We start from the raw sequence: 19,761 nt of genomic DNA, 5'->3' as shown, positions 1-19,761 counted from the left end.
GATGCGCAAAACCTCCATCATATCATGATTGTTTCTAACGTTTGTTAGATGAAATGGTTATCTAGTACAGACAGTTAAGAAACAGGGTCAGTAGACTCACCGGTAATTGCTATACAACCGGGCAGTACGGTTCGCCTATAATTAGTTTTTACGGTCGTGTCTCTCTCCTATAATTGACCTATACGGACGTGTTCGCCCACCCTGGCGCAAGATCCAAGACAATTGTGCAATTTGGAGGCAACGTATACCTTCGTTACATTCTCTCTCTCTCTCTCTCTCTCACACACACACATATACAGAGAGAGAGATAGAGAGAGATTGAGAGAGAAGCCTTTCGGGGGCTTCTGTTCAGACATTAAGACCTCTTTGCTATGAAATCGCTGAAAGTATTGTGCAATATAGTTACAATGCAGGGTAATGAAATCTTACCACGTCAGCTAAATTGTTCAATTAAAGATACGTGATCGTCTCGGGCTTTCATTAACACCGTGACATAGCACATGTGAAATGAGCAGCTGACAGTGCATGTGATTACATCTCTCAGTCCCTTATCAGTCATCTTCTCAGTCCCTAGATACCATTGGAACTACTGGTGTTTTTCAACAATCGACCGTTTTGGCTCCAACGTAGTTTGATAAAAATACCGGAAGAATCTGTTATTTGTCTTCTGAATGGCTAGGATCATTGTTTTTAATATCGCGTCGAGATAACATTTCACAAGCAGAAGACCTTTTGCCTGTTTCAGGAATCGATAAAGTGAATACTGGGTGGTTACAATGACTGAACTATTCAATTGCCTGTCCTTGGTCCTGACCCCGCGAAAGGTTCTTTGACACACACGCTTATATAGTTAGAAGGTCCTTATGGCATGTAGCACTTTTTTGTAGATTCGTAAGAAAAGAAGAAATTAAAAAATAGTTTTATTTGTATCTTTTAAGAAGCTCTAATATTTCATCTACTATTTCAAGCGTTCACAAAACATCATTCCTTACATCTTGAGACAGTGCTGAAATACATGGTTCACATTTATTCACTTCAAGAGTGAGAACTACGTTTTTGTATTGAGCATAACATTTAGTACAAAACAACGGAACGTCTTCGAAGCAAATCTAAATAAATAAAAACACGGACAGGCGGTCTGTGGCAAGGAGGTCAACTTCGCCTCACTGTTTGTACGTTGATTGTACGTTTGTTGATTGACACCGATATCAGGAATAACCACTTACTCGACGGCCGTCATTGCCAATAGTGAGTGATATCATGAGCAACATCCGTTGTCATGACAATACCACTGGCAACTGACTGCTTTCAAGAAAGTATCTGAAACGTTCTGAAAAAATACACTTCCTTTTCTTTATCTTTCTTCACACCTTTGTGCACGTTAATACTGAATACATACAAACTTATCTGTGATGAAAAGTTTAAAATGTACATGAAAAGGAACGCCCAGTATTGACTGGTGTCAGTATCTAATAATAGCTGTTATCATTGTTGAGTTTGGTGATTTTCATCCAGGTCTGTGCAGCCAGTTATTGGAAGCAACGAAAGACCGTCTTGCTTTTCTGGAAAAGATAACATAGTTCATGGTCACTGCTAGTCTTTCGATATGTATATGTAGTATGTGAACTTTCGTGATAGACACATGTCTGATGTATAGTAGTACACCACAAAATACATACATCCTTGAATGAAACGATATTTTGTGTACGTGATATCTTGATGTTAAGGTGGGCATGATTTACTGGTCATTGAAACGAGATTATAGAACATGACTGAATGTATTTATGCATTAACATCCCTTTGGAACTCTACCATCACACAGGATACTTATTTGAAAGAGAGTAAGCAAACCTTTGCCTTCTGTAGATCTCGCACGAATGGGTTGTCTGTAAACATAGAAATAACGACAACTTAAATATCAATGGAAGTGATGATTCAAAGCTTTCGAATTTCAACAACCAATAAAGCCCACTCATGTTCATAGTCTGTCATACATGCAAATATACACAAGAAAGCCAACGCAAGTCTAGAAAATGTGGCATCTCTAGTTTTCCACAGCTCATGAAGAAAGTCTCTGGTCTCCTTTTCATTATATGATTTTTTTTACTATGGACAGTTTTTCGGTAACATATATTCATTTCAGAGTGTACTCTGGTGTCATCTCAATCTTTCAATAATTTTCTCTCATGTCATTTACGTAGAGATAACTTGTGAAAATCTGTGCAAGAGTAATGTCATTTCGAGAACTGGATGTCTGGTTTCATCTGGGGCCCAGATTGCGTCATATGTTATCATATCAAATGGTATCATGCATTATTGTAGACTTTTTGTCTCAGTGGTTTTGTGAATTGTTGTAGATCTTTGGCCTAAATGGTATCATGAATTATTGTAGACCTTTGGTCTCAACAGCATCATTGATGAAGTAGTGTCTGACTTTATCTCGAACTGCAAGATTGTTACCTTCCAAAGTTGATGCCGTCCTCGATGGTCTCCGGAAGGTCTCTGTTGAGTGTTTCCGGCAGGAGGAGGGCCAACAGACCTGCCAGGACGGACAGACTGCCGAACATCAACAGAGGCAGGGCACGGCCGAAGTCACCGCCAACAAACTTGCCCTGTGAATTGAGTACTTATTATTATCAAACAAAATAGCCAACAAGAAAACTGAATATCTACTCAACAGTATTGACATGCTAATTTCAAGGAAGCTTTATCCTCGTTTACGTCGTCAAAAGTAATCACCATTTTGTAGTAGGCGACATTCGTCTACCATGATTGAAACGATTGCCCTTATTTCGATACGTATAGCAAGGACATATCTGTTTGCCAAACATACCCAGTCTGCTATATACGGTGCTATCATGCCTCCTACCCGAGCCAAGGAACAACTTGCCCCGACTGCGGAGTGGCGAATGACGGTTGGGAACAGCTCTGAGGAGAATATGTAAATGACGACGAAACCCGTTGTGGTCCAAAGCTTCCCTACCATAGCCAACAGGACGGTTACCCACTGCAGTGCTGCAATGCAAACACTTGGTAAATATATCTTCACTTACATTAATGCATATTTCTTCACATTAATGCATATTTCTTCACAGTTTATTTGTTACTGTTTTCTAAACTATGAATGACAATATTACCAAGACTTCACGATGGCTTCTGTGAAAAATGAAAATTAGGATATTGGTATGATCCTGACAGAATCTGAGAACACTGTTTGTGTTCATGACATAACAGAGTGAAAGAATGAGGCTTTAGTGCCACGGGTTTGACAAAGAGCGGAAGAGTTAACACTTAGTATGCGCACACTGTTCAGCATATAAGATAGTGAAGATGGTGAGGATACAGGAAACCCCTCCTATTAGCATAGAAGCACAGTGCAAGATCTTCCTCCCTAGTCTGTTAAGGAGTAGCAGGACGAGAGCACAGGCGGGGAACTCCACCAGCCCCACCAGCAGGAAGTTGAGGTGGAGGCTGCCAGCTCCAAGGTTGTCCGAGTTGAGGGACAGGCCATAGTATACCATACTGACCACCAACCTTCATGCAAGAATCAAATATACACACGTATTTCATCTGATACTAATCTCATTGATATTACGTCAGTCTTGGTTATGTCAGTTCAGCATAATGAATGTCTTTCGTTTTGGTTCATCCACTGAAGAGTTAATATTAAGATAATAATAATCCTTCATATTTCTTATATTACATATTACAGTTTCATATTTTCTTCATATCAGCTATAGAGATTCGAATTGGTTGCAGGATGACTGTAACGAGAATTAGTTATAAAGATACAGCAATATGTTTTATTAGGATATGAAATAATACCACATTACCAGTTAAAGAATATAATAAGAGTCCGTATACACATGGCTGAAGTGGTAAAGAGATGGATGAAGCTGCCCTTGGGCTTGTCATCATCATCAGTTTCATCATCTGTTGTCTCTTGCGGTTCGAACATGTTGTCAGGTAGCGTCACTCTGTTCACGTCCGCTGCGCGGCGTATGATCACTTCCGCTTCCTGATAGCGAAACTCGTTCATCAGCCATCTTGGAGATTCGGGAATGAGCCTGGCATGAAGAATAACACTCTTTTGAGATAAATCAAATATGAGGCATGAAGGTAAATCATTTGATTGATTAGTTGTAGGAAAATTTATATGTTCATTTTTCATGCGGACAATACTGACTGATTCTAAATCTCCAAATTTAATCGTTTACATTCAGGGTAGCAATTTGTGGAAGATGAACCCAGCGTTTGTTACTTTTATCATGGCATAATATTCAGCACTGACCACCAGTATACGAGGAAGATGCCGACAGGGACGGCCGTGGCTAGCTCCAGGGTATGCCAGTCTCGGATGAAATAGGCAACTCCACACAATATCGTCTCACCAAGTGCGAAGGACACTGCAATCATTATTCCCGTCCAGACCCGTTTAGAAGGCCCCACTATCTCCATACCTATTAATGGGATTAAACAAGATTGAAAGTCCAATGTTTCTATTTGTCTGAAGGAATTGTCATACGACTTGGTTGTTCCACATGCGTGATCTTTAGGACGGCGAATGGGACTTCTTTGAGGAAGGCTAGACGAGAGCGCCACGACACAGACTGCGGCCTTCTGTGTCAGATGAGCTGTATTCATGGGAGCAAACCTGGGTGCTAGTCAAGACATTTGGGCGTACTAAACAAATACCTAAAATAAAACCTTTCTAACAGAAATGGGTTCTTAAGTCTTCAACTGACCCTGCAGTTCATTTCAAATGGAGTTGACTAGCAATTTATTGAGTACTCGGTGGATGGGTTAAATGAGCAGGAAGTGTTCAAAAATGGAATTGCGGAATCGAATCATAGCAGTCAATCCAACACATGGAGGGGTTAGTCCTCCCAATATAAAAATCCAATCAGTACTACAATTATGCGTGTTTACAGGAGTCGTGGCACGAAAGACTTTCGGAAATGTTTTGAGCACGTACATGGCAGACATGAATGATATGCAAAATATACGCATATGGCAAGCTGACGGTGAGCATGTTTAGCAAATCCTATAATGACTCGAGTTTGCTCTTTATTGACCAAGTATAGACCCGCTGGGTCAGTCAAAAAATAGCTTTGACATTCGAATGTATTTCGACAATGGTGGGAACAGGTTTAATTCCCTGGCATCCGGAACACATGGAATTACGAACGTAGGTTGTAAAGGTACATTCCATTCAAGACTGCGTTGTATCTTTAACTGCATATTAGGTAATGTCATAATGTCTTACCCATAACGAAGCAGGTAGCGTAGATTCCAGTTGCCGAGGCACCATTGATGAAACGGAGGATGACGAACATGACGAAGTTGCTGGACCAGTTGAGAATGATTCCACCAGTGGTTAGAAGCACAACACACAAATAAAGGGCCTTCTTCCTCCCAATTCTGGCAAAAGCCAACAAACACGACAGAGTGTTGTGATACACACTTGATATTAGAACATGCACTAATTGATCACGTTAATGCAATTTGTACCGTACCTAGATCTATTCTGAGAGTTAATTCATCAGGGGACCAGGTGAAGTGGTGGAACATTGATATCGGTTATAACCGACCAAGAAAACCTGATGGGCGGGACGTAAGTCAAAATACTGCTCGTATTAGCCAGACATTAACAATGAAAGGAAACATTTCCTAAATGCGAGTCTCAGGGTCTTAGGGCAACAGCTGAGGTCAATAGTTTCTTCTTTTCCAGTCAGAGATAACATCTGATTGTCAAGCAACGTGTGAAACCAGGATAGTTCTATCAGTTGAGGAAAGAGGGAATTAGTCGTATAGAAGGTCCTTAACAGCCTCGTCAACATGCTGTAATTATCAGAAATCCTTGGGTCTTAGGCGAAGTGATTGTTAATAAACACATTCTTTCAAAATGGTTATCTTTGATTCATTTGGGAACACCTGATTATCATTTCAATTACTTTGGGGGAGAACGCCTCACTACGTCCGTTGTACCTTTCCAAAGTGAGGAGTATAAATTTAAAGTCAGAAGTGATTTTACCAAAAGTGCAAGTGAAGGTGTGTCCCAGCTGACCAATGGGCGATACATCCTTTCAAGGAAAAATGTATAGTGTGTTCAACTACATCACCACATTTCTGCTATGTGAGGCCTAAGTTATCTGTTATTTTAGATAATTATACTGACTTTACTTTAGTTATTGCTATTATTGGACTGTACACTACGGACTCACCTGTCTCCAATGGCTCCAGAGGCGAATGCTCCAAAGAAGCACCCAAACATAAACAGCATCGTAGAATGAGTTGCTAGTATGGCGTCGTCACACACAAAGTTGAACTGAATGAAAAGAATGTGTGAACAGTTTATCATTGAACCGCTCTTGAGAGTAGATGCATTAAATTCAAATTGTTGCCGGATACCGTAGGATCTTTTAAAAATATTAATCCTTAAGGACAGGACAATGAAATCGTCCTTTGGCAAGTTTAACTCAGATAAACGGTTGGGTCTTTTTGGTACATTTGAGTATTGTATAAATTTATCCCAACATGAACGTTTACCTCCATTGAAGCAGTGACCTCGAAGACTGACTTGTCATACACCCACTTTTTACAGCTGAGGAACGCACGAGAGGCGCTTACATTGTTCATATCATAACTGTCAGAGTAGATGTGACAACGATCAGGCTGCTGTTTGCCGTCCCTCATGACGAAGGGGATGGTAGCGTTGATCATTTTGGCGTGGCTGTCAGACTGTACATCGTAGGTGTCGTTGTCGTAGCCGGGGATGGCGCACCTGTAGGACGGTACACAGTGTACATAACTTCAACTGGACACACTATGAAATTAACGATGTCGTTGCAGTTGTAGGTATCAGGTAATACAGACAGGCAAAATCTGCATATGATATCGTAGTAAGAAATGCAGGAAGATAGGCCTAATGCATTCTGTTTCTTGGCTGATGAAAGTTCCACCAAAACTAAGTCATTATTCTGAATTGTTGCCCAGTATTTAAACTGACCCTAAACATCCAACGTCAAATTCAAAACTGTAGTCCGTAGTTTTAAAATGGGATATTTAATATTAGTTTGCAGGACATTAAAATGGTTTAGCTTCAAACTACTGTTTAACCAGAACAATTTAACAAAATTGCTAAGATTTTGGTATGAATGCTAGGAACACCAAATATGTTATATTTTTTAGAAATGTTATAATACAATGCTCATTGTAGAATATATTCAGAATTGCAGGAAATGTATCGCTATGGCGTGAATACATATTCACGTATAAGCTTTAGATGGTGATGTGCACATTCACGATTTGACCTTATTCACTGTAATTAACTTTGCAAACTTGCCCAACTCACCTGTGTTCAGGTACTTTGAGGAGAAACACACTGATCATCATCCTGACACCATAGCTGAGTCCAGGAAGACACAGAAGAAAGTAAATCCATTTCTGGTAGCGTCCCAACTGCCCCAGGTGCCGCAGAACATCATCGAAGTTGGGTCTCATCACTGCTGTCTAGCTCGTGTTATAAGGAAAGGCATCAAATACAACTAACACACATTCATGACAAAAGCTGTGTATCACAGCTTCCATGTCATTGGTTAGACTGAAAAGCACGCAACGGCATGACTTGAATGAATACCATTCCAAATATGGACGATGAACGCACTGCTTGACCTGTGAGACAAGCAGGATAACTATAGAACATACATACCATTACTAGGACAATTTCATTGTGTTATTGTTTTCTGGAAAAGCTGAGTTTGAGTATTACTCTATAAAATCTATCTATCTATCAAAAGTAGCATAATGGTAGATGCTGCAAACCTTCTCATATCAACACGAAATTTAGTGGTTGTGCATGACAATTCCCAGTACACAGTGGACATGTGTATGTCTACCTCCCATCAAAAGTTTAGCTTAAATAGCGTAACTTACTTCAGGCAACTGTTCTGAATTACATTTTGCAAAATATTCCATACTGTTAAAAGCTTCTGCGTACATGTTTACACATGAATTGTTGTATTGTAAAACAAATTCGTAGCCTTGAAAACATTTTGGTATGAGTTCAGCAAATGATATAAATTAGTGAAAATTGACGTATTCTTAACAAACCTTTTCACCGAAACACGTGCAAGCCATTTGCACATGCTTCTTTAACGTTTTGATAGGAAGTATAAACAAAGGTGATCGTGTCCTGCTCAGCTGGTAGCATACGTCAGAATTACTTCACAAGCCAAGTGTTCACCTGAACATACACGCGAACACATGCTACAACTCCAAATTTGGATTTAGAGTGGGAGAGGGTTTGGGGACGAATATCTTAAAGCATATCTACCATAACAGCCTTGAACCACTGATCAAACACCCGTTTAGCAAGAGTAGTAAGACATTTATGTAGAAATGACAAGCTGCTCAAAAGTGCTGTGACATTATACAACCAAGGCCTAGAGGCTGTGGAATATACTGACTGCAGTGTCAGTGATATGGTAAGGGCGTATACATATATATATATATATATATATATATATATATATATATATATATATATATATATATATATATATATATATATATATTAAGACTAAATAAACTAAATTATATTTCACAGTTATCTGAATAAGATTCCATGGATTCATCCGGGTTTTTTTTGTTTCAAAATGGTGCCAGATTTCTCTCTGTTGCCAACAAATATGTGTACTGGTAGATGATAAAACACGAATTGACTTTATGAGGTTTAAATGTGCAAGGTTTAGTCCACTACATATAGCGATCTTAACACGACAGCTAATTCTGTGTGTTGGGTGTTTTGCATTTCTGCCAATATACATTTATATGTGAATGTTGTTAAATGTGTAACAAAGTTTTAGTGGTATTGTCCTTTATATCCTCTTGCGTTTGGTACGATTGCCTTGTTTAGATTACGACTGTCCTTATAGTTTTTGACAATTTCTGAATGGCAATTTTTATTCAGTCTTTAGGTCGCGTCAGCTGGACCAATTTGCACTTGTCAGAGGGGTACATGTACAAAATTCGTAATCTATGAGTCCTGACGACTAGGTACCTGACTCTGAGAGTGAGGCTTCGAATGCCGAATGGCACAAACCTAACAAAACTTCCAGCATATGTACATTACAATACAACACATATGTGACCATATTCTAAACATACATATTGTGTTCATGATAGAAAACCAATGATGCTTCTAAGTTTTCCATTTAATGCATGACAGATCTCTGACCAGATAATGAAGTTGTGGTATATTCTTAAAATTATAAAGATATATTTTTTATAAAACACGGTGTTTCAAATTGACTGTGCTACACATTAATGAACCATCACAGCTGTTTAATTACAAATTAAACTAATGACAGCGCCATAGAACACAGTTAACACGATGATATGAGGCAATGCTTCTTTGTAATGTCTTCAGAATGATGAGCAAGAGGTAGCTATGTTAGAATATTTTTAATCTCACATCGTGATACAGATCATCCAATTATGTCATGCCGGGCAAAATAGGCAGAATAGGTTTTCTATTTCCCATGCATGAGTGAAGAGTCTTCAAATGAATATTAGATGATTGGTTGAGCCTCCCGATGCCGCGAGGGGGTTTTCCAGGTGTGGCCTCAAGATTTAAAATGTTTGGATACTACAAGTAGAACGAAAGAGAGTGAATCCTTAACAGACACACACAGAGACACACACACACACACACACACACACACACTTCTCTGAGAACAGTCATCGTAAACTAAACTTCCTTTTCATATCTTTTCCACCTTTCATACTGACAATTGTGCTCACATACAAAAAGCATAAGTGCGGCTCCACATTAAGTGAGTTAGATAGATTTAACGTCACACCATCGGTATTTCAGCCATATTGTGACAATAAAAAAGTGGTTTAACTACAAGAATTATCTGTCACAAAAGGAAGTCGTAACAATTTGAGAATAAAAACTAACCATTTCAAATGATAACAGACTTTATTCTCACACAAAGACAATATTCCATGAAATGTTATTAAAATACGAGGTATCGATCACCAGACAGCAAAATTTTGACCTGCACATTAAGACAAACACCAACTATTGGTTTTATCCAGTGCCTGTTGTCTTTGCGTCCAGGTCTGTCGAATCAGGTATTGCAAGCAAAGAAAGACGATGTTCCCCTTCTGAAAGGTAAAATACCTTGTGTTCAACATCGTTATGGTTATCGATCAGTATCAATATAAAAAATTTAAAGTGCATCTGAACGTGCCCATTTTATTGCTAATAATACTAGTATTCCTTTTTAGATTATGAAAAACTGTCCTTTGTCCTCTGCAACATGAAATTTTCATTCCTGATTCTTATTGAAAAGAACTTACCTTCATCATCTATGGATCTATGACTAATGCGTTTTCTGTAAATATAAACACAGTTTTCAATTGCAAATACCAAAGACAACGTACATTGTAGGACAGATTATTTCATATGTTGAAGTGTGACAGGCACATATATGTGTATTCCTAATCTTGTACGTCTTTAAAAGTAGGTTTAGGATTGAGCAGGATTTCACAGTCAAACATTCGAATTGTTATTCCTTGCATTGTAATCTGTTTCACTGACATTGGGGAAAAATGACTAAGTATCGCCTTTGATGAATTCAGGTATGAACAATAATTGCCCGAGGTCACCATCGTCTCAAATGTTCCTGATTACACCATGTTTAAAAGCAAAATACATTTCTTTCTCAACACGAATGTCAAACCCTGAAAATAAATGACATGCGGCTGTACTGTTGCAACACACATTTATGTTCATTTATCTTGCTACGACACTAACAAAGCGTATTGGATACCGCTGGTCCCCTTATTATAACAGATAACGATTGATTGGTTTGAGAATGTCATCTGGTGTATATTATATTGTGAACCATTGTCACCTGCCGAACTTGATTCCGTCCTCGATGGTCTCCGGAAGGTCTCTGTTGAGTGTTTCCGGCAGGAGGAGAGCCAACAGACCTGCCAGGACAGACAGGCTGCCAAACATCAACAGAGGCAGGGCACGTCCGATGTCACCGCCAACAAACTTGCCCTTTCAAATCAGTATGTGCTGAGGTATACATGAATGAAATGCATTCACATTCAAACATCTGCCATTCGCTTTCACAACAGCAATTATTTTTTTTCTTTCGTGCTGTTCACGGAAAGTCCATGCCCTTTATCTAAAAAAATGACTATGTAGTCCAGACAAACCGTCGCCATATGGCTGGTTGCAAACAACAAACCGACAAAGTAGTAACTCGATCATGAGGGAAACATGTATTTTCACCTGGATAGCCGATATCTGTTTGCCAAACATACCCAGTCTGCTATATACGGTGCTATCATGCCTCCCAATCGGGCTAAAGAAGAACTTGCCCCGAAAGCAGAGTGGCGAATGACGGTTGGGAAGAGTTCTGAGGAAAAGATGTAGATGACAGCAAAGCCTGCTGCTGTCCCAAGCTTTCCTATCATAGCGAGCAGAACTGTGACCCACTGCAATGCTGCAATGCAAAACATTTCCGATACACATATCGCCTTTACTTGGTTTCCTTCATTAGCCTGAAGGTGACAAAGTTAAGTTTCAGACATGAACTATGCAATCAGCAATATTCCAGCTATATGGCGACGATCTGGAAATAGTCGAATGTGGACCAGAAAATCCAGTGATCAATAGCATTAACATCGATCTGTGCAATTGGGAACCGATTATATGTGTCAGCGGGCCTGACCACCCGATTCCGTTAGTTGACTCATACGACAAGCATGGGTTACTGAAGATCAATCTTCAAGCCAGGACCTTCACGGGTACATTAACTATAGTGGGAAAGAATAGTTCATGCACATGGTGAGGATCTCCAGGACTCACTCCCCGCATGACAAAGGACAGAATAAGGCTCGGTGTTCAATGCTCAAACAGGAGAAGAAAGGTTCTTTGACAATGAACAAGGAAAGGGTTTGACAGAGGAAGAAGTAGAGTCATGTTTACGTACACTGGTCAGCATACAGGATTGTGAAGATGGTGAGGATACAAGAGACTCCTCCTAATAACATAGAACCACAGTGCAAGATCTTCCTCCCTAGTCTGTTGAGCAGCACCAGGACGAGAGCACAGGCGGGGAACTCCACCAGCCCCACCAGCAGGAAGTTGAGGTGGAGGCTGCCAGCTCCCAGGTTGTCCGAGTTGAGGGACAGGCCATAGTACACCATACTGACCACCATCCTTCATGCAAGGTTTAAACATATATTTCACAGGATCCCTACTGAAAGTATGTTGCTGTTAATGACAGTTCCAGCCGAAGGTATCGTGTCCCTAGTATAACCATTAACGTGAACATAAATATGAAGACCTTTCGATTTTTCAGAAAAGATTCCTTTAGACTCGAAAGGACAATAGATGACACATGCACGTTGTCCGACGTAAGCAATCGCAACATACTTGCACGATGGCTGTAAAATGTATTATTTTTAATAAAAGAGTGGTAGTGTTATAATGTGACAATGATTGCCACAGTGCCAAATTACCAGTTAAAGAATATAATAAGAGTTCGTATACACATGACTGTGGTGGTGAAGAGCTGAAAGAAGTTGGCCTTGGGTGTGTCAATAGTTTCGTTCTCTGTCTTGTCTGGTTCTTCAAAGAGATTATCAGGTAGCTCGACTTTGTTCACATTCGCTGTGCGGCGTATGATCACTTCCGCTTCCTGATAGCGGAACTTGTTTAACAGCCATCTTGGAGATTCGGGAATGAGCCTGTAGTAAAGATACATTTTCGAAAGATCAAATACGGAACATGATCCACCTCCTTGTGCAAGTGAGCATATAAAAAAAGAAAGAACGAATAGTCAGGTATATTTATAGTGCCAATGGTTGTGCGGTTGTCAATGCAAGGTTAACGATTTCATTTTGTGCTTTTGGAAATTTATATATTCATTCTTTTCCGGGAGTGATCGGATTCTCAAAATTTGGCTAATTACCAACATGGAAACGTGATTTATTTCATGCAAGGAAAAATTATTTCAATTCACTCACTGGCTGCATATTTCAAAGCAGATGATGTCTCTGCACAAAGTGTTTCGAAAAATGAAATCTCAAAGTAAGCGTGCTTTTCTTTTGCTGTTCAGTATATTATCAATGGGTTACATTTAGTTTAGAAGTTGTTACAAGCTCAACCTTTGCTGAAAAACAACCCAGCATAATATTCATCACTGACCACCAGTATGCGAGGAAGATGCCCACTGGGACGGCCATGACCAGCTCCAGAGTGTGCCAGTCTCGGATGAAGAAAGCAACTCCCGACAGGATCGTCATACCGAGGGCAAAGAATATTGGGACAAATGCTCCTGTAAAGACGCGCTTTGATGGACCTATCACCTCCATACCTGTAAATGTATTGAAACGAAATGTAGTTTTGTACTAATTCATTGTTCCACATTTACCAAATTTTAATTCCTATTTAGTAACATATCTTCTACACTAACACTTCCCTGTCATTTTGGGATAGTGAAGGAATATACGGCCCTGATATGTAACGTTAGTTACAAGTGTAATGTGGTGGGTGTAGTAAAGACAGGTAGAGTGGTTTAAGCATCTTAAAGGCACACTATCACGCGACACTACTCTAAAAATATTGTATTTCTCTCGCTTATATTCCATATATGGTAAGTGTAATCTGCGTCGAGGTTGATCGCCTCGAACTATATGAGTCTAATAAGACTAATATGTCTTTCATTGTATAAACATCAAACTAGTGTGAGTGCGTATATCCCAGTTATGTATCACAGACCAAAATATTATCGAAAAAGCGTGGCATTATGCCTTTAAGAAGGTTCTCAGCATTCTTGGATCTGGACTCGTGGATATAGCCAAGCTGGCACATTGGAAGATTTGTATCAGGACACGTCATTCAAGAGTCAAGCGTATCTTTGAGTGTATTCAGATATTTTAATCACTTTATCACTTACCAATTACGAAAGAGGTGGAATAGACCCCGGTTGCAGAGGCACCATTGATAAAACGGAGGATGACGAACATGACGAAATTGCTGGACCAGTTCAGGATGATGCCGCCAGCAGTTAGCAGCACGATACACAGATATAAAGCCTTTTTCCGACCGATTCTAGCATGCCGTAAAGAAACATGATACTTGTATACACGTAAATGAATGTATTTATCTTACCGAACACCTCAATTTTATTTTTGAATTGTTTAAAGCACTGGTACAATACTGTAGCCATCGCCACACTTTGCAAACAAACCAAAAAAAAAAGATGTAGAGTTATCTCCCTTTCATCGATTTGCATTCGTGAAACACTGGTAATTTCCGTACACCATACGTCATCCAGTGTTATTCGAAGTACCAAATGAGTTCGGCATTCCAAGCGGGCTACATTGAAATAGAAGAGCGCCAATCACAAAGGATATTTATGTGCCAGGTAAGATAACAATACATGTATGTACAAATAGATGATATATCAGAAATCCAAATATTTTACGTATCTACAAATTTATTACACATATTCATTATTTTGGGCTAGATATTTTATGGACTCACCTGTCTCCAAGGGTTCCAGCAGCAAAAGCCCCGAAGAAACATCCAAACATGTAGATCATCTTACAATGCGTTGCAAGTATGGCGTCGTCACACACAAAACTAAACTAAATGAAGTGAGAGAGTGAGTTTAGTTTTACGCTGCAATAAGCAAATTGTAGCTATAAGGCGGTGGTCTGTAAATGATCGAGTCTGGACCAGACAATCCAGTGATCGACAGCAAGAGGTCGATCAGGCAAATCAGCGAACGAGACCACCCGGTCCTGCTCGTCACCTCTGACAACAAGCATGGTTTGCTGAAAATCGACTATAACCAAGATCTGCACCGATCAAAACTGAATGAAACAGTGACAGTTTATTTGTTTTAAAGAAGAATTTAGGAGTTGGATAAAAAAATCCAGTGTGTGGCTTAGAAAATGAACGTTTACCTCCATTGAAGCAGTGAACTCGAACACTGACTTGTCATACACCCACTTTTTACAGCCGAGGACTGCCCGACTGGCGCTTGCATTGAGCAAATCATAATTGTCAGCGTAGATGTGGCAACGATCAGGCTGCTGTTTGCCGTCCCTCGTGACGTAGGGGATGGTAGCGTTAATCAGGTAGGCATGGTGGTCAGACTGTATATCGTAGGTGTCGTTGTCGTAGCCGGGGATGGCGCACCTGTCGCACATCGAAAAATGATCACCATAAATGGTTCCTACATTCAACCTCTGCTCAGCGACGTGAGCCTTTGCAACAATGTGGGTACGAATGTCATTAAACCCAAAGATTCCAGATGACACAAACCAAAGGTAGGTAGACGTTTACAAGGATTTAACAGTTTGAGAAGTTTTGAGATCTGAATCTTTATCGTGATATCGTGGATCTTCAACTTAAATATCAATTTATATTTAGCACGGTCACATAGTCTCTGGGGGTCTACGAATAAACAGAGTCTGCTGATGTGTAACAAATTAAATGATCAGAATCCGAGTGGTACAAAGTGTCTTGAATAATAATAACTCATGTGTATCAAGTAAAGTTGTTTTAACACCGGTTGTAAATGCAAGATTGCATGTTTCAATATTCCATTAAATGTTATGTTTTAACATTGTTTAAAGTTTAAACTTAATCTTAAAGGTCACATGCAACGTAAAACACAACTTTGCAGATCCTTGTACCTTTCGGTATGCATTTACCGAAACAAATCATAAAAAATGCCAATTCAGCCTATAAAGTTAAAAAAACGCGATGAACAAAAAGCCCGCGAAATCGGAGTTCAAACGTTTCACTAAATTCCCCCAGGGCTCGGGGGAAAACTGGTTCCAACAGATGTGCTACGCAGCGCCCGTGACGCATGCGCAGTGAATAGGTTCGCGGAGCTTGAAACAGTATGTATGCCCAGCGTCTGAGGTTGTGAGCAGTAGTCAATTTTGGTTGTGTTCACAAACAAGTAAATAATCTACTCGTTACGTCAAAAAACTTGTTGATTGTGGTAAGCAGTCTCTGTCACAGAGAAAGCTCAGTGTCTGGTTTATTCACACCTATATGTCTACCTGCCTGTCTGCTAAAGACAACATGCAACACACAGCTTCGATCATTGACCACGTGAATTTGAATTTAACACCTATCAGACTATACGACATAAAGAAAATAAGTTGATTTATGACTCGTGCACCCGAGTCCCGTGTCTGCCACATTATGTAATTAGGCACGTGTGATACACATGTCATGTTTTTATGTCTGTGGGTTGCAAACATACTACTTTCATTTTTTTCGGATGACTGGATCTGACGGAAACTGGTGCAAACTCTTGTCAGTTTCAAGTCCTGATTTGTACTTGGACGAATGACAGATTCCAGTAGTTTATCATCTCTACTGAAATGATTTTTGATTGGATCGAGCGCAAATTCGGAGAACATGTATTTTCAAACTCAACATCTCTACATTCTTCATGGATAACGGCTTCTTTTAGTGTATATGATTTTGTTTGACAACAGTAGATGAATCCATACTGAAACGACGCATCAAGTACACAAAAAGAAGTTGTTATCCATACAGAATCTTACTTTCTTGTGACTGGCTATACTTCTAAAATGCCCATCAAGCAGATCATCTTTCTGTACACACAATGAACCCGTAGCATATCAGCAAATGAAACAGCCAATCGGAAGCCGTCGTTACACTTGAGTGCATATCCACCAGCTATGACTGGGTTCGGTCTCCCGAGGGCTTTGTTTCGGGGGAAGTAAGCCCAAGTACAAAATATTGCACTTTTGAATCGCGATTGTACTCTTATAATTTTGTTTATTTCTATTTTTAAAAGCAGCAATGTATATTGTATGTCATGAATAAGTGATAAATGTGTTTTAATTATGTTTGATTTTTTGGTTGCATGTGACCTTTAAACTCAGGATTACTGAAACTTCAGATTCAAATATCTAACTCGTTGGTCTAATGTTTGTGGATGTGGATTTATAATCCTAAACATACAGGTTCAAACCCCACTTGCACCTGCCAAAACTTTTGTAACTAATTTAGCTAACATTCATAATGTATTTAAATTAGCCTCGTTTCCAGCACTTGTTTATCACATGACATCCCTAAGGTAGCACATGGTCTAAAAAAGCATGCACTTCAGTCTGTGCCTGACCACCATGCGGGAAAGTTTCTCACCTCACTGTCTGCTAATTACTGCATGTTAAGGAACAATTTTTTAAAAATCTTATCAGATCTGAAAAGATTTCTTCATGCCCCTGATTCGTGAAACGTCTATCCTGACGTATTATTCAAGCATCCATCTATCAGTCAACGTCAACGAATGTTTTCAAGGATATATTGTAGCTGAATATGAATGTAATAACCTCTGATGCGAGTGTCGAATATTTTGTTCTTGCTTTTACACCGGTATTGTTTGCTCAAAGCACATCAGGACCGTGGAACTAGGCATAGTTGAACCTGTTTATAGGTGCGTCTATCTCAAATGGTACGATTGTGGTATATGTTCGGGGCGATGGGGGTAGGCTGCGAGTTAAAGCGTCCGCTGAAGAGCCTAGGTCAGTTCCCTATCTGGGTACATCGTGTGAAATCCGTCTCTGGTGTCATTAAATTCAACCTGTTTATAAGTGCTCTATCTCTCTCATATGGTTCGATGTTGATATATTTTCAGGGTGGTGGGGGTAGCCCAGAGGTTAAAGCGTTCGCTCGTCACGCCGAAGACCCGGGTTCGGTGCCCCACGTGGGAAACAATGTGTAACTCCTATACCTAGTGTCCCGTTCGTCCAAATATGTCCAAAAGCTTCGAAAAACCTCACTCACTCAGTCAAATTCATAAGCGGTAGACATGGGTATGTTGCTTCTAGAGTGAACGCTGTAGTTTCTATAAGGTCAATAATGTTTCCCGGCGTAAACGGCGAAGACATATTACAGCCCCCCACTTGATGCGAAAATATGTTCTTGAAATATAAATCTTGCTATCATACAAAATTCTTCAAACTGTTTAAAACGTCATCATGCTGCTAATTAAAAACAAAACAAAACAAAAACAAAAAACAAACTACGGGGCAGTTGCATGAATAATCCCGATGTAATTGAGTCACCATACCTTCAAGTACAACATCTATATGGTGATACAATTTAACATAATTTTTCAAGGCCGCTGAATAAAACTTGCTGTTTACCAACACACATTAATATGCTGATACTATTTCACATACATTTCCACTGATTTAAATCTGCCGTTGACCAACACACCTGTGTTCTGGAACGTTGAGGAGGAACACACTGATCATCATCCGGACACCATAGCTGAGTCCAGGAAGACACAGAAGAAAACACATCCATTTCTGGTAGCGTCCAAACTCCCCTAAGTGCCGAAGGACATCATCAAAGTTTGGTCTCATCTTCTTAAGTCTTGTCTTGACTCTCGCCTCTCCTTCCCACAGTTACAGCGACCACTGCATTTCGTGGACAGATAAAATTGTATCGTACAATGGCCTTCTTTATTCCATTCGTGCATTAACGCTACTGACTGTTTCGTATTAAAGACTGAATCGGTGAATGTTTGTATGGATAGAATTTACAGCATATCTATCTAAATCCGTGACCAAACCACGAAAATCTGGAGATTGAATGCGACTCAAGAAACAAATGAAGTCCCGACGTGATCCAGCGTGTGACTTCAAGTTACATTTAATATGTATAACATATGACGATCACGGAGAGATATGCCCTGAATATATATCAATCAAAACATGAGTCATCGTACAATTACGCGTGCAAATGGGCTACGGGTATTAGGATGTGAGGGAACACACACATTCACGATCCCGCAAGCTCCTGAAGACCGATTCTAACCCGGGGCTTCTTTGACTGAGTAGCTGACTATTGGAAAGTTGACGTCATAGATCTTGTCTTTCTGGTTAGATGTTCTTCTTTGTTCTTTCCCTTTTCTTTCTGGATCTTTATGCCCAGATTTTGTCTGTTGTGTTACTGAAGACCAACTCAAATCCGGTTCTTTATGGGTTGAATTGTCTTTTGAAAGTTGACGTCATGCCTCTTGTGTGTTTTGTGAAGTGTATTTCTCTCCCTTTTGTTCTGTCTGAACCTTTATGGGTACATTTTAATGTGAAAACGAGCCGTGTCTGTTTTATTGCTTGCTTTGTAATCTAATTCAGTGGACGTGAATTGGCTTTCTGATCATCATTGAATGATGTCAGATCATACCCATACCTGCAGCTTAAGCTAAACATCCAGGCCAATTGATATGTATGACAAAACAGATCAGATACATGGGGATAACTACTTCATCACTAAATGACTTATCACCAAATTCCACCTGGATGTTTTAATAAGGAAGTCAAATATTGCACATACTGTTTTCTTATGTGATGTTTTCATCATCAACAATTTGCTCTGGATCTCAGAGGATAGAGATATTACTACAATTACAGTCACCAGGTTTAATAAAATGTTTGATACTAAATCCTTAACGAGTTTAAAGAAAATGGTATTTCACGGACGCGAGTTTAGTATTCTGTTTATTACTCGCCAACATAAATTGACAGAAACTGCGGCGAAATTGCCTATAGTGTGAGGACTCTCAGCTTTCAAGTCAAGCAAGGTCTAGTAAAATCTCAACATTAGCATTGTGACGTCACAACTTTGAACCATTTTGACGTCATACGTCAAGCGATATTACACTA

The 19,761-nt window shown here is 39.6% G+C and overlaps 2 protein-coding genes across 2 annotated transcripts; both read right to left on the bottom strand.

Moving 5' to 3' along the window:
* Positions 1-1,485: 1,485 nt before the first annotated feature.
* LOC137287750 (organic cation transporter protein-like) lies at positions 1,486-7,503 on the bottom strand. Its single transcript, XM_067820140.1, has 11 exons — positions 7,355-7,503; positions 6,550-6,784; positions 6,225-6,328; positions 5,267-5,421; positions 4,292-4,460; positions 3,834-4,067; positions 3,305-3,534; positions 2,834-3,015; positions 2,461-2,612; positions 1,852-1,886; positions 1,486-1,562 (listed from the first exon to the last, which is right to left on the bottom strand). Exons 1-11 carry the CDS (start codon positions 7,501-7,503, stop codon positions 1,486-1,488), a joined length of 1,722 nt encoding a protein of 573 aa, XP_067676241.1.
* A 3,418-nt stretch (positions 7,504-10,921) lies between these two features.
* Positions 10,922-18,459, bottom strand: LOC137287480 (organic cation transporter protein-like). The gene is made up of 9 exons (XM_067819812.1): positions 18,311-18,459; positions 15,004-15,238; positions 14,579-14,682; positions 13,989-14,143; positions 13,238-13,406; positions 12,550-12,777; positions 12,018-12,247; positions 11,347-11,528; positions 10,922-11,077 (listed from the first exon to the last, which is right to left on the bottom strand). The coding sequence occupies exons 1-9, from the start codon at positions 18,457-18,459 to the stop codon at positions 10,922-10,924; spliced, it is 1,608 nt and encodes a 535-aa protein (XP_067675913.1).
* Positions 18,460-19,761: the final 1,302 nt, after the last annotated feature.

This window comes from Haliotis asinina, chromosome 6 (assembly GCF_037392515.1).
Source record: "Haliotis asinina isolate JCU_RB_2024 chromosome 6, JCU_Hal_asi_v2, whole genome shotgun sequence".
Taxonomy (NCBI): Eukaryota; Metazoa; Mollusca; class Gastropoda; order Lepetellida; family Haliotidae; genus Haliotis; species Haliotis asinina.
This window is presented reverse-complemented; position numbering and strand designations above follow the sequence as displayed.

Coding starts and splice junctions, on each gene's coding strand:
- LOC137287750 (XM_067820140.1), bottom strand. CDS start 7,503: ATGAGACCCAACTTCGATGATGTTCTGCGGCACCTGGGGCAGTTGGGA. Junction 6,785..7,354: donor CTCAAAGTACCTGAACACAG/GTGAGTTGGGCA, acceptor ACCGTCCTACAG/GTGCGCCATCCCCGGCTACG. Junction 3,535..3,833: donor CTTATTATATTCTTTAACTG/GTAATGTGGTAT, acceptor TCTTGCATGAAG/GTTGGTGGTCAGTATGGTAT.
- LOC137287480 (XM_067819812.1), bottom strand. CDS start 18,459: ATGAGACCAAACTTTGATGATGTCCTTCGGCACTTAGGGGAGTTTGGA. Junction 13,407..13,988: donor TTCCACCTCTTTCGTAATTG/GTAAGTGATAAA, acceptor ATACATTTACAG/GTATGGAGGTGATAGGTCCA. Junction 11,529..12,017: donor AATCCTGTATGCTGACCAGT/GTACGTAAACAT, acceptor TTTGCATTGCAG/CATTGCAGTGGGTCACAGTT.